At 45.1% G+C, this 14,337-nt stretch overlaps 1 protein-coding gene across 1 annotated transcript; it reads right to left on the bottom strand.

Annotated features, from left to right (window-relative positions):
* Nucleotides 1-9,253: 9,253 nt before the first annotated feature.
* Nucleotides 9,254-13,624, bottom strand: LOC101752538 (mannose-6-phosphate isomerase 1). Its single transcript, XM_004979563.4, has 5 exons — nt 12,983-13,624; nt 12,716-12,883; nt 11,248-11,460; nt 10,008-10,274; nt 9,254-9,880 (listed from the first exon to the last, which is right to left on the bottom strand). The coding sequence occupies exons 1-5, from the start codon at nt 13,379-13,381 to the stop codon at nt 9,560-9,562; spliced, it is 1,368 nt and encodes a 455-aa protein (XP_004979620.1). The 5' UTR covers nt 13,382-13,624; the 3' UTR covers nt 9,254-9,559.
* Between the last annotated feature and the right edge of the window lie 713 nt (nt 13,625-14,337).

Below are 14,337 nucleotides of genomic sequence, written 5' to 3'. Positions count from 1 at the left end.
CACCGTTAATGATGAGCTCCGTAAAAGTCTTGCTGATCAAAATAGGATCACTAATACACTAATGGCTCGGATAGATCAACTTGTAGGAAATAAATCTGTTTCTTATGATAAAAATGATTTTTCGCATGTTGAATCGCATGGGGTTGCACAAACTAGTTCATCGGCAAATATGGGAGCCATTCCTAAAACCCTGCATACGGCGTGCCGTTGAGCTTCTATTCGGGGCACCTCGAACCCAGCTGCAACAGCCGAGCACGGCTGGAGCTGTCAAACCGGTCCAGGCGACCGGTCAGACTGGTCAGGCCTTTCAGACCGGCCAGCTGACTGTCGTCCCCGAACGCCAGCACTGATCATTGTCGTGCCTAGCTCGGTCGTTCCTGACCGTGTTGGTGAGTTTGGGGTTAACCCATTCTCATTTGGCACGATAGCATACACGTCTCCTCCAATCCCCAACAACGTTGTGGCATCTAGAGGGATCTCGAATGATGTGTTTTCTGATTTGCATCGCATTCAGAACGGCAACCCACCCTATGCGAGCACTGTGAATACATCAGCCCAAGAGCACTCAGAGATACCCTCCCTTCGCGAGATTAGGAAATTTAGAGAGGAGGTGTTAGCTTTGATGCAAAGCAAATATGGCATAGATACTGGGATTTCGAAATTATATCAGAAGCCGTATCAAGCTGATTTTGACTATGTTCCCTACCCAGTCGGTTGGCGCATGACCGATTTTGTTAAATTTAGTGGCGAAGATAACCGAACTACTTGGGATATCTGGCTCAGCTAGGCGAGGCGGGATATTATATGCTTTGCACGTTCATTTATTTTCCTTGTCATTAACCGGAACCGCTTTCGCTTGGTACAAGTCCTTAGCTCCCGGCTCTATTGATTCATGGGAATAATTATAGCAAAAATTTCATGATCATTTTTATACCAGGAATTTTCAATTAAAGTTGACGGATTTGACATCGGTTAGACAAAAGGCAAAGAAGAATCTATCCTTGATTACATAAGATGATTCAAAGAAACAAAAAGCTAGTGCTTTAATTTATCGCTAACCGATAGTGATTTAGTCGACCTTGCGCTTAAGGGTTTAAAATCCTCCATTGGAGATTGGCTAGAAGGTTTTGAGCTTCACACTATCGCACAAGTGTTAATGAAGGCCTCAACAATGGAACTTAGAATTGGTAAAGAAAAGGATAGCTTCAAGTCATGTCGGTCTAATATGCATGCCATTGAGTATGATTCCAATAGTTCGAACGATGATGATAATGAAGTTTACATTACTGAATTTGTATGGCCTTCTAAAGCTAAATCTTACTCTTGTGCATCACTTAAGCAAGCCCAAAAGAGTCAGCAAGAAGAAGTAAAATTTACTTTTGACGTTTCCAAGTGCGACCGTATTTTTGATGAATTACTTAAACTTGGGCACTTGAAAATGACTCATATCATGCCTCCACTTGAGGATTTGAAAAGGAAAGCATATTGCAAGTTTCATAACAGTTTTTCTCATGCTACTAACGATTGCAATGTGTTTTGTCGACAGATTCAATCGGCTATAAATGAAGGACGGTTGACTTTCCATGAAATGCAAGTGGACAAAACTCTATTGCCTGTCAACACCATGGACATTCAGTAGCCCAAGGTGTTCGTTCGGCCGCATCAAGCTGAAGCAACTAAGGGTAAAAATGTGGTAATCGGGGAAGAGAAGCCCGATTTGAGAGGCAAGAAGTTGACAAGGGAAGTGGTATACAAAAGAACTCCAGATGGCAAAGAGTCATTTAAAATCACTGTAAAATCCTCTGAACATGGGGGGCAAGCCTCACACTCGGGATCTGGCCAAAAGCCGTCCGAGCTGGGCTGGACCGGTCAGACCGGTTCAGGAGACCAATCAGACCGGTCTAACACAAGGCTGTCCCTAAATGCTAAAGCCCAAACGCCCGGAAATTGGGACCTGGAAGCTTAACATGGCAAAAGATCAGGGGAGCAGCCCCATGCAGAAAGTCACCTTTGATATGCTTCTGAACAAGTATACCAAAGAAAAGGTCGTTACAAGTGATCGGCTGGTAAAAAAATGAATGAGGTCACCTGCCCGCCAAGAGAAGCAAGGTTCACCGCCGAGAGTGGTTGTTAGACAGAGGGGCGACCAGGTGAAGCAAAGGTAGCATCCCTCCACATCTTGGGTTCCTCAGGCGTCGAATCCTCCATGTCTGGTGTAGGATGATAATGGGGTGATGTGGGTGCCTTATCAATCTGTGCAGCAGCCGTCTTTCCATCCTGGATGGGGAGGCTCCAGAAAGTCAGCTTTGGACAGAGTCTCGCATCACGTGCATGGCTGGTGGGCTCCTCGCCTGTCTGGTCAGGGTCAACAGACCCGACCGGTCAGACCGGTCCCCTATGACCGGTCAGACCAGACCGGTTTGTTCAGACACCGCGCGCTTCTTCCCCTAGGCAGGTGTAGCGTCCCAAGCAAACGGAAGGGGAAGTTCAAAAGATAGAGATAGACTCAGAGAAGGGTAGAGGAGAAGCTACTATCCAAATTGGGTCTATGAAAATTCCCGTTGAAGCTAATGCGGAAAGACCGATTGATATGAACAATCCAATCGCAGCTCCTGTTCAAAAAGTATCAGCTACCAATGATCATGAAGCTAGCAGCAGTGGGTCAAATTCTAAATATCTCCTACCAAGGTGGTGTCCTCCCGGGTCAACTCGCACACAAAGGAGGAAATTGCAGGGACTAAGACTGCAGGAGAGAAGGGAACAGGAACTGGAAAAACAGAAGGATGAGGCATTCAACAAGTACAGACCCATGGCGCCTCAAAAGAACGAGTGGAGAGCAAAGGCCGACATTTAGGTCGAACCAGTCAAACTGGCTGAGGAACCGGTCAGATCGGTCAAGACGTCTGAGCTAGTCCCTAAACCGGTCAGACCGGTCCAGGAACCGGTCAGACCGGTCTCATCAGAAACTTCGTCCGTTTTCGCTCTTTCTAACCCTATGGCGTGCAATGAAGAGTTGGCATCAGTCCATGAGATAGAGGACGATGAACAACTTGTTGATTATAGTTCTTCTCCTGAGAGGATGACGCTGGATATAAATGTGGTTCATATGTCAATGGATGGTTATGTGCTCTCGGAGGAAGATTTGGCTCACCTTGACTTTGGGTCTAAGGAAGTAGTATTCCAGAAGCCTAAAGCCACTGAAAATCATCAGAAGCCTAATTGCACTAACACATAATTGGTCCATGAAACAACAAATATCTGTGCTCTTAGCCGAACAAGATCACATACCTAGAAGCAGCAAAATCCGATCCAAATATGAGATATGGACAGTAGGCAGAGAAGCAAATAAACATAATATCAGTTGAAGGACAGAAGGAGATATGAACATTAATCATCTGCATAAAGTAGTGCCCATCTTCCAGCAATGATTCCTTCCTTTTTCAGCAAGGAGTAAGAATTGTTCACTTACAAAGATGGTAAAATTCACTGAATTTTTGAACTTTGTATATAAATTAGAGAAGTTATAGTTTATATTTCACAAAGTATCCGAACTCACCACATGCATGAACTAATTATTGTTACATTTTGCTTTCTTGGGGTTTTTTTTTGTGTCGGAATTGAACACGTTCCTTCTTCTTCTTCTCTTGGGCTTATAATACCCAACACATGAGCCCAGCTTCCTTCGTTCCAGGCTAAAAATCCTATATCAATTTGAGCCCAGCAACACGAACCAGCCAGCCTCGAGCTGACCCACATACCAAAACTGCTCTCTCCTCATCTTCTGCTCTTGGGCTTACTACAATGAAGTAGAAATGTTTTCTGGCAAATTTGTCGAGTTAATAAATCTAGTATACGACTATATTATGATCATACATTCATATGCATTTTCAAAATTTATTCAGTTTTTGCCATTATTAATTGTTGCACAATCTATAGTGACTTTTCTTCCACTCGATGGATTGACCATTCAGACCAACAGGGAGAATTGAAGCTAAAGCTAATCATTCAGGGCCCATTAAGAGCATCATACAAGTAGAGGATTTGGATCACAACACAATGGCTCAAAACAATTGATAACTCCATGTGCATCTCAACAAAATTTGCAGCTCTGCCATCAAGGCCAGCATGCTGTAGCAGATTTTGTGGAGAGGCTACATTTTGCACTAAATTAATGATGCAAAATATCTAGTGCGACATTCCTAGTGTGGATTCTGCACAATTTTTGGATCAGCAGCATTTAGGAATTGGTATTATTGCCTTAATGCCTACATGTCCAAAATCTGTAACAAGATGAAACACAACCCTTGACACCAAACTTCAACTCAATGTACATATATGCAACAACTTGCTCCAAGAACTCAATTAGTTCAATGCCCAACTTTATGAAGTTGTTTGAGAAGAAAATAATTCTCAGTTTCCTCAAACATCTCAAATTTGTATTTCATCGTGATTATTTACTTCGACTGGTAAGTCTGACTCTCAGAGCCAAAGAACTTGAAACACAAATAAGGCATCTCTTTTTTACTCTATATAACTACTAATCTTAAGGCTTGCAGATAAAGTTTCTGGTGATCAGATCAGATGCATGCAAATATTGCCTGATTTCCTTCCATACGAATTATGCATGAGGAAAGGAGAGCCATTCTGCTGCTCGTCCCACCCCTTCCACGTGACGAATAACAACATTTAACATATTCGCAAAATACATGCCTGGTTTCATATTTTTTTAATCTTAATGTATGTCTCTCTTTTGCAATATAAAAACATTCAAGTTTGCACGACATTCAAGCTTGCACGGCCATCTAGAATTATCATACTTCGAGGCTTCAAGGCGGTCCAAGGATCCACCGACCACCGCTACAAATCGGAGTTTCTGGTGACTCCAACAAAATTGGTAATAAATTTAGCAATATATATAATGCTAGAAAGAACTTTACATGGCTTAAATGAAGCATTCACAAAAATTATCCTCTGAGTAACGCCATTGAATGGGGGCTCCTATCTGTCTCGGAAGATATAGATAAGGATGTGAACTTCCAGCCCAATACCGGCCCATCCTCCCCATCGTCTTCTTCCCTGAGCAGCTCCCTACTGTCACATCCTGTTTTAAAACAAAACCAAATGGTACCTATATGTATGGCATGATTCATTCATATAGTGACATCATCAGTAAATAATAATAACAAAAGTATCACGTAAAGATTATAAATAATGATTGAAAAGTCTATCAGAGATATGCACTTAATCCTGGAAACGGAGGCTCCAAACTTCACGGGCAATCGACTGGGGGTCGCGTACGCCAGAACTCAGCATCATCTTCAGAAAATCTCATACCAGTTTCTTCTTCTAAGCAACGTTGGTTATAGCAAGGGTGAGCACGTGTCGTACTCAGCAAGTGTAGGAAATATATGAATGCAAGGCTTAAACAAGGAAAGGTTGACCGGTTAATTACATTAAGCATTTTTAGTTGGTCAAATTTTATTAGCACCTGATTACTAAGGTATGAGTATATACCAACCCACATTAAGCATGAACATAAATAAAGATAACATCAATAAATAATAGCAATCTAATTCAACTTCCAATAGATTAATCATGTGAGGGTCCAAGCCGCTCTTGATCATGAGCACGGCTAAACGATCAGTTTTACACTCTACAAAGGTTGCACATCTTTAACCACAAGTCATGTTTCCCAAGTCGCCCGGGTTTGCAAGGCCGTTAAACACTGCCAAGGTGAGTGGCTAGGGATTCACTATGAGGTCTTCACATAGTTTACTTAATACAAAATGACCCGCTAAGGTTTCAAGTCAAAGGAGTGCAGTACCTTAGCCAAGAATACCACTTAAGAGAACCAGGCTATACCCCAACGATGCAACCCCTCTTGCCCTTTTCAAGTAAGACCATAGAGTATTAAGTTCACTAGTTAATAGCTAAAGTTAGAGCCATACGACACTTGTGGTTGCACTATTTTCCTATTTTCCTGGGTGGTTCTCCATGTTCCAATTAAAACATGATATTCTTGTATTAATATAAGGTATAGCATAAATAAAACAAGTTCATCATATTGTTCATTAGAACCATCGTAATCCAAGTATAGCAGCTAAGCATAGCTACCCAACGGAAAGATAAACCTAAGTTGACAAGAAATGATCATAGAAACTTGGCAAACCTTAATAGGACCCATCAATATTAAATGTAGAGCAATGCAAAAGTGATTAAATATAGTTATTGGGATAAAAGCACAAGGACACACTTGCCTTTCTCCAAAGAATAGCTGCTCAGATTATCTTCAGCTCTTATTCTTCAAAGCTCTCGAATGACATTCCTTCTACTTGCATCAATCATCGGGCACAAGCATACAAGACAAACAAATAATCACAACTAGAACAATACATCAATCAAAAGAAAAAAGCTTTGAAAGAACGCACTAAAGGATAGGGCTCGATTGGGTGATCACACGAATGCTGGTAACGGAACTAAGGTTGAAAAGGCACAGCTACCGAGAGATTTGAATTATAAAAGAAAAGAGAAGAGCTATATGCTTCATTTATTTTAGTTGAGAAAAACAATGTAAAGATAAAAATATCCTTAGTTGGAATTAATCAAGTTATATTTACGTATGAAAAGATGATGTAAAATTTAATCTAGTCTTATTTATAAATATTTAAGTACTATTTATGCAAATTAAACATTTTGATTTGAAAAGAAGCATATAAAAGCATCTAAACGTATAACTTTATTTTTTGAGTTCAACTAAACAAATCTATTTCAGAATACAGTTATTATTCACATTAATCAAATAAACATTAGTTTATGAAATCCGAGTTATACTTTACTTAGCTTTTATTTGGAAAATAAATTGAATAAACATTAATCAATTTAAGTTTAGTTATGAACAACCATGGTGTAGCTCTTAATTAGATTTTATTAATAAGAACTAGTTCAATAGGTATTAATCAAATTAAAACTTAATCAAGAAAGCGAGGTAAAGATCTAATTAGCTTTTAATTAGAAAACAAGTGTATAAGCAATTAATCATATTAATATTTTAAATAAATTTCAAAACATGTAACATGATTAAAACTTGCTCCTAAAACGTAGTTTAAGTTGGGATTAATCTAACGCAACAAGAACGAATTGAAACATAGCTAAAATATAAATCGGTGGTTGCAGGGATCTAATCATGATTAATCGAAGGTGACAGGAGCCAGCAAGGAAGTTCTACAAGACACTATAAATAGTGCTCACAAAAGGCTGCAAGATGAGTGTTAGATTTGTTAAAGATTACGGCTTGGGTTTGATTGCAAGGATCAGATAAAGTCTAGGGGGTTCATTGTAAAAGGCTCAAGACACAGGAAAACCTCTAAACATTATAGGATCTTCCAGGGGCAAAATTGCAAAAGTTCAGAGCTTTGGCTCCCACGCCGGTTGGCGGTCCTGAGCGCTCCAATCGCCAACACTCCAGCAACCCTGGGCTTCGGCTGGCTAGCGGATTAGAGAGAGGAGATGGAAGGGAGCTAGCAGGGTGGCTCAGCGCCGGCGGGAGTGGATGGAGACGGCAGGAATCGGCAGGATGGTGTTGGTGGCCGGTAGCTTCGGTCTTCGTGTGGGTGGGCGTTGGCGCTCCGATGGAGGAAGACTGGCGATGGGGCCTGTGGGATGCGTGCAGCTCAGCGTCACGGTGCTCCACGTGGTGCGAGCTCCCTCCGGCGGCCGTCAAACGCGATGAATCGGTCGGGGAAGTCTGTGGCAATGCTCTGTTCTTCCGGCTCAGCGGCGGCTGGCTTCAAGCGAGCGGGCGGCGCTTTGGCATCTAATCGAAGGTGGCGGCCAGCGGCACACCCCCTGCTCAACTTCGTGGACCTCATGGTGGTGTCGGCCTACTACAGTTGTGCGCCTGGGCGGCGAATCGGGTGGAAAGGCGATGACAACCCGGTGAGCTCTAGCGGACCACGGTGGGCAGCACTGCGCGAGGATGAAGGCGAGGCATGGGCGGAGGAGGCGGCGGGCTGTGCAGTAGGGCGCGTAGGGCTCGGGCTCTCGCCCTTTTATAGACTCGTGGCCCGAGGTTCCCCGAGGTGCGCATGCCAAGATGGATGCGGCGTCGCACGCCGTGTCCGTGCCCGACTCAGTGTTGGGCCCGGATGGGCTAGGCAGGCTTGCAGCTGGGCTGGCCGGAGCGGCTCCGGCCTGATAGGAATAGGATAGTTATTCCATTTTATTTTCAGAAATATTTCCTGTGTAAAGATAAATATAGATAAATCAATAAAGCCACGAAAAATACTCCAAAAATCCCAAAAGATTCCTAGAGATAGTTTGGGACACGAGGAGTCCAAATAAAATACTTGAGGTCGTGAAAAGGATTCTAGAACCTTCTGAAAATTGGATATAGCTCTAGGAAAATGAGAATAAATCAGAGAATCATGAAACACCAGAATGCATCAGCATGAATGCACACACAAAGAACAATTTTATTTAATTCAGAAAAATAACAATTATTTTTCCTATACTAAATTTCCTGACAACAAAATAAATGTTGGAAAAAAAATTTTAAATTATGAAAAAACCTTTGCTTACTTGTTCTTTCCAATCACATCCTGAAATTTAAATTTCAAGGTGTGACACCCCCCCTCCCCCCCCCCCCGCCTTCTCCACCACCTCAACCGGCGGCAGCCGTGCGGCGGCGCTCCCATGCCGCCTTGCCCCCGCCGCCGGCCAAACCGCCACCCAAACCACCACCACCCCCTGGGCCTGTCGCCGCCACCGACCTCCCTGGTCCTCTAAGGCCGGCGACCATTAGAATCCCCGAGACCCGGACCCCGAACCCTAACCCTAAGTACCGTCGGCCTCAACCACCGCTCGCGATCGGCGGCGACCTCGCCACCCCCGTCCACCTCTGGCAAGCTTCTACCCTAGCGGCGACGCGTCACGAGCAAGGTGGCAGCGCGAGACGCGTGAGGAAGATGGAGATCGTGCGGCCAGTGGCTGGGCACGCGAATCTCCAACATCGGAAGATCAAAGGCTTGGGCACGCGAATCTCCAACATCGGAAGATCAAAGGCTTTCCCATCTTGCGGAAGATGGATAGGTTTTCCGCCCTTAAATCCCTATGGTTAATGGACCTAACATTAGCCCAGTTCAAAGGCCCAAGACCTACTTGTACGCCAGCCCACTAATCCAAGCCCAACATTGATAAACAATACGAGGTTAGTATGTATGTTAAACAGGTGAGTTTGAATTGGTATCAAAGGATGTAATTAGTTCATTTCCACACTTGTACGAGGAAGCATTCGTTCTCCCATGAACATAAGAGGTATGTTCAACTTTGAAGTCAATTACAGATCCATTTGATTCCAGCAGCCCAATGAATTTGGAAATGTACAATGCAGCTTTTTAGAAAATAAGAGATGAATTTATTCTCCATCTTTCCTATACACTATGATAACCACCTAACCTACCTTAGAACAAGTGTGAAAATTGCAAATTCGTGTGTAGCTGGTACCTACCTACAGAAAGAATATATTGCTCTTCAAGTCCCAACCCAGGAATCCAGTTTCCCATCAACTCAGGAATCTGCTGTTTACCCCAGCCCTGAACAACTGCATGGACCTGGGGCCCGAAGTGTAGAGCTTGACCTCTGTGTGAGCCGGCACAAAGAAAATGTCGCCTTCCTTTGCCTTTGCGTTGTCAGGCATGGAGCCTCCCTGGATTTCTCCTTCACCTGTCATGACGATGAAGATGGATGGCCCAGGCACCGGAGACATGGTGACTGATTTTCCTCGGGGCAGCAGGTAGCGATCGACTTCAAATTCGTCAGTTGACGGGGTGTAACGTGTCACGTATGGCTGTACAGGTACTCCTTGCAGAACTTCAGGGAAGGTCTGCATGTAGAACATGTAGCGAATCAAATATTTCTTACAGGCATATTTATAGCATGATATTTCTGGGAAAATCAAATGGGGTGCTATGAACAGGTAGTTCACATAAAGGGGGGCGAGTAAAACAAACCTGATTATATGTTAGCATTGAACAAAGAGTTTGTACATCTCTGTACTTAGGGGTCAGGCCAGCACGAACAACATTGTCTGAAGTAGCCATACACTCAATGCACTCGCCTGAGAGATATGCATGAGGTTCATTGGCACCCACATAAAGTGCTTCACCAGGACTGAGTTTAACATAGTTCAAGAAAAATGCTGCCAGAACGCCAACATCTCCTGGGTACTGCTTCTCCAATGATAAAACCAATTTCTCCTTCTTTGTTAATGTTCTAACCTGAATCCAGGAAACATTAGCAGCACGAACAGCTAAAAACAGAGTATGGAAACATTATCAGCATGAATAGTTAAAAGAGTAACAGGCTATAGCCAAAACAATAAAAAAAGCATGCTTAAATATATCTTCAAACACAAAAGCTGTTGCAACACTCACGAAAATATATCAGGGGCTCACTTTACCCCTGAACTGTTTCTAATCATGTTCACCATGTTGCCTCATATATGAGGTGAGAAGACATGAGGGAAGACAACAGAATAAATCTATTTTTCTTGGGGGAGAAAAATGAGGACAATGATAGAACAAAACAAATATTAATTGTACATGATTGTAATGTTTCTCTAGTTGCTCCAAGGATGCAATGAAAAATGGGTGGACGAGTTGACAGTGCACTACAGTTTGCATAAGGTTTACAACTACCTGTTTCTACTGAATGCTTGAGGCTTCCAATAACTTGATGAGCATCAGCAATGATGTTTGAGGCACAACAAACTTTCGAATGAATTTAGTTTTAGTAAGCATAAATATCACTTTGTTAGCTACGTTTGACCATATATTTGCTGCCCAATTGGATCAGTTGTCTCATCTTTTGTTGAGTCTTCACGTCTGTCAAGTTCTACATTACTGTCATTACCTACCCAACCAAGGTGGTTTTTAGGAGTTTCATATATAGGATCTTCAAGAAATAATCAATGTTTTTACAGCATGGAAAACATAATCTGCACTTCTCTGCTACTGGTAGTAAACTCCCATTGGTGAGTCCTAGCATCAATATAAGACTGGCTAACTCAACTATGCTTTCTCTGAAAAGATCTAACCCCAGAATAATCTAGAAACAGACAATGAGACACGAGAAATGGGTAAAAGCAGAGCATCGTGGAATGAAAAGAACCTGACATCAAACCTCAGGCTGAAACAAGTTACAAGTACTTCAGAAACAAGAAATTTCCTGTGTCAAGAAAATGATATTTACCTTACTCTCAACATTCAAGCGACTCTTAAGTTTCGCAATCGCTTCAGAAACTGCTTCTTCACTTGCTATCATTAACTTGGTGAATGCTGATTTCAGATATGACCTCACTCCAATCCCGCCATCTTGCTCTTTGACACTCAAAAGCTTCCTAGATTCTTCTTTGCCAACTAACTCTTGAACCTCGGGTACAGTCCTCAAAACTTCCTTGAGCTCCTGGACACCAGAATAAATGAAGTCACTAGATAGTATATAACCCACACTGCTAAAAATTCAGTGCCTGGAACACTTTGCATTCCTTTATAGACGGAAAGGAAATTCGCAAAGAGAGACACAATAAGCTCATAATTGTAAACTGAATTACTCCCAGAATGTATACAGCAGATATTTCACTGTCTCTTACTGCCTACTACTCCAAAACAAGATCACTCAACCCACCAGCCTGACTATCAGTCAAAAATGGTGAAAGACATCTACAAATATTTCAAGGCTCAAGCTACATGCTACAAACAAACAAGAATCTGAACTTTTACAGTAAAAGTGCATGGTAATCGACTTCCTATCTCAGTCACTTAGTAGTCAATTCATTATGCTTGCATAGGCAGTTCAGTTATCCACTGCGCCACAGAAAATTCAGTGGTAAACAAACACTTGCCCATCACTTGCCCACTTTTGCTGCTACCCACCAACCCAGCAAGCACTTTCAAGAGCAGTGCTGGATGTGATTTCAGGGCCCATCAGCCTAAGATGCCATTGGCCACCGGGGTATATCCAGAACACTTTAGTGGACAGCATGGCTCGTCGCTTAGCATAAAGGCCACACAGTCGGAACCTCACGAAAGGCGTGCGATTTACCAGCATGTGCATACTTTGTTTATAGAAACCTCTTCCTCTGACAATTTCAGATCAGAACAAGGAAAGGAATAACTTAAAATGCTCAACAGTCAGGATCCAATCGGGTTGTTTAACAAAGAGTTTCAGTATCCATGCGATTAAATTACTGCATACTAGTTACCAGATTCATTTACTACTTACGAACGAATGCAATCAATTATTGTCACAACTACCAGATTCATGTAGTCATGAACACGATTAATTCTATATTTATATTGGCATAATGAACAAATCCATTAGCAGCCAGAGAGACCTCCACGGCTCCACCTGACGTCAGTCAACTCCCCGCACCTAACAACCCGGGATCATCCGCGGAATCCTGCAGCCACGTCCGATAAACCAGGAAACTAACCCCCAGGACTCGCCAAACAAACGACTAATTCAACTAATTCAGCAGCCGGCGGCATCTGCTGATGTGATGCCATGCCACCCAATTCCAGAATTCCAAGTCAACGTCATCGCCGATTCGAGAAAACGATACCAATTTTCTCGACCAAGTAACCGATGGCACGTCGCGCGCGGCCGCAGAAAAGACGGGTGGTGGTGGTCGTCGTCGTCGTCGTCGTGGGTTACGTACCTGGGTAGCGGTGAAGCCGCAAAGGGCGTGGAACTCGGTGACGGCGATGGCCATCTCGGGCTTGTGGTTGGCGTCGCGGTACGTGGCGGGGCGCAGCGCGTGCAGCGCCGCGGCGAGCGCGCGGTCCGGGTGCGCCTGGATCGACAGCGCCTTCGCCACCGACAGCACCTGCGCGCGCACCATTGAATCATCGATCAAGGTCACACCTTAGGATTCAACCGATCAATGCCGGAATGGCGGCGAGACCGGAGGAGTTCAGCGACGGACCTTGAAGAGGAACGGGAGGTCGCCGCCCCATCGCGCGGCGACGTCGCGCCCGAGTGCGGCGGGGTTGCGCGCGATCCAGTCCCGCAGCGACACGTCGGGGGCGAGCGACGACGGCGCGGACGGGTGCGTGCCCATCCACAGCTCGGCGCAGGGCCGGCCGTCGTCGGCTCCGCCGGGCCCGGCCTCCCCGGCGGCGAGGCGCGCGACGAGGGAGTCGGCGCCGCGGCGTCCCCAGTCGTAGTGCTGCACGGCGCAGCGCAGGCGCATGAGCCCCGGCATCGGCGGGGCGGGCGGGCCGTTGGTGTCGGCGTCGGCAGGGGCGAGGAGGCCGAGGCCCATCCCGCCGCCGCGGCGCCCGAGGCCGAGCCGCCGCTCCAGCGAGGCCGTGGAGGACGCCATTGCGGGGGTGGCGGCGGTTGTGCGCCGGGGGGAAAGGAAAGGAGGAGTGGGAGTTGGGAGCGGTTGGTTGGGTTTTATGGATGGGAACGGTGGGAGAGAAGCGGCGGGCGGAGGAGACGGCGACCGGCGAGGGAGGAAGAGAGAGGGAGAGCAGAGGAGAGGAGAGAGGATGTGGGTTGGGTTACCGGTGGTCGGTTGGGCGCGCGAGATGCAGGGGCGCTGGTGGGTCCGTTGGGTGTTGGAGGAGCAGAGCTTCAAACAGGGAGGTCGATGAAGCGCGCAGACGGTGTTTTGTTTCTTTTTTAAAAAAAAACGAAAACGCAGTTCAGTTTCCACAAAGCACTTGTTTCTATTGAATGCGTATATACATATAGACATGCCTACTTAGTTGTGCACACTAATTCATACTACCACAGTTAGGTAGTGATTGGTTGGATGCATAAGCCCAATAGCTAGACCCAACTTATGCATCACGACCCTCTTAGCCTGACTAGCTGAAAACGAGGACAGGTCGCATATGTGAAGCCAGGGTCCAGCTCCAACTGCGCATCCGCTCACCTCCCAAGATCAATCTGTCGCCCCTCCCTTCTTCCTCATGTCGTTTGCGGGACCTGCGCCTACGTCGTGCGCCTTCTGCGGTCACGACCGCCACGGCCTCGATATCGCACCGTCGGTGGTGACATCGGAGGCTGGCTTCTTCGTGTGCTTCTTCGACTTTTGGAGGGAGGTGGCCTCGCTCCCTTGAAGACAAGACGAGCGGCCACTTTCTTGTATGCGTCAGACATAGAGGACGGTGGAGACTGAAGAAACTCGGGCGAGGTAAAGATGAGGATGAAGCAGATGCGTCGCGCGGTCAATTCACGTCGAATCGAGGTCGATTTGTCGATGAAGCTTCATTCTTCCTTTCACCACTTTCTTGCTCGTTACAGAGTATTTGGTGCCACGCTCATTTTTTT

The sequence above is a fragment of the Setaria italica genome, chromosome VIII (genome assembly GCF_000263155.2).
Source record: "Setaria italica strain Yugu1 chromosome VIII, Setaria_italica_v2.0, whole genome shotgun sequence".
NCBI classification, from domain to species: Eukaryota; Viridiplantae; Streptophyta; class Magnoliopsida; order Poales; family Poaceae; genus Setaria; species Setaria italica.
Note: the sequence above shows the minus strand (reverse complement) of the source record. Positions and strands in the feature narration are given on the sequence as shown.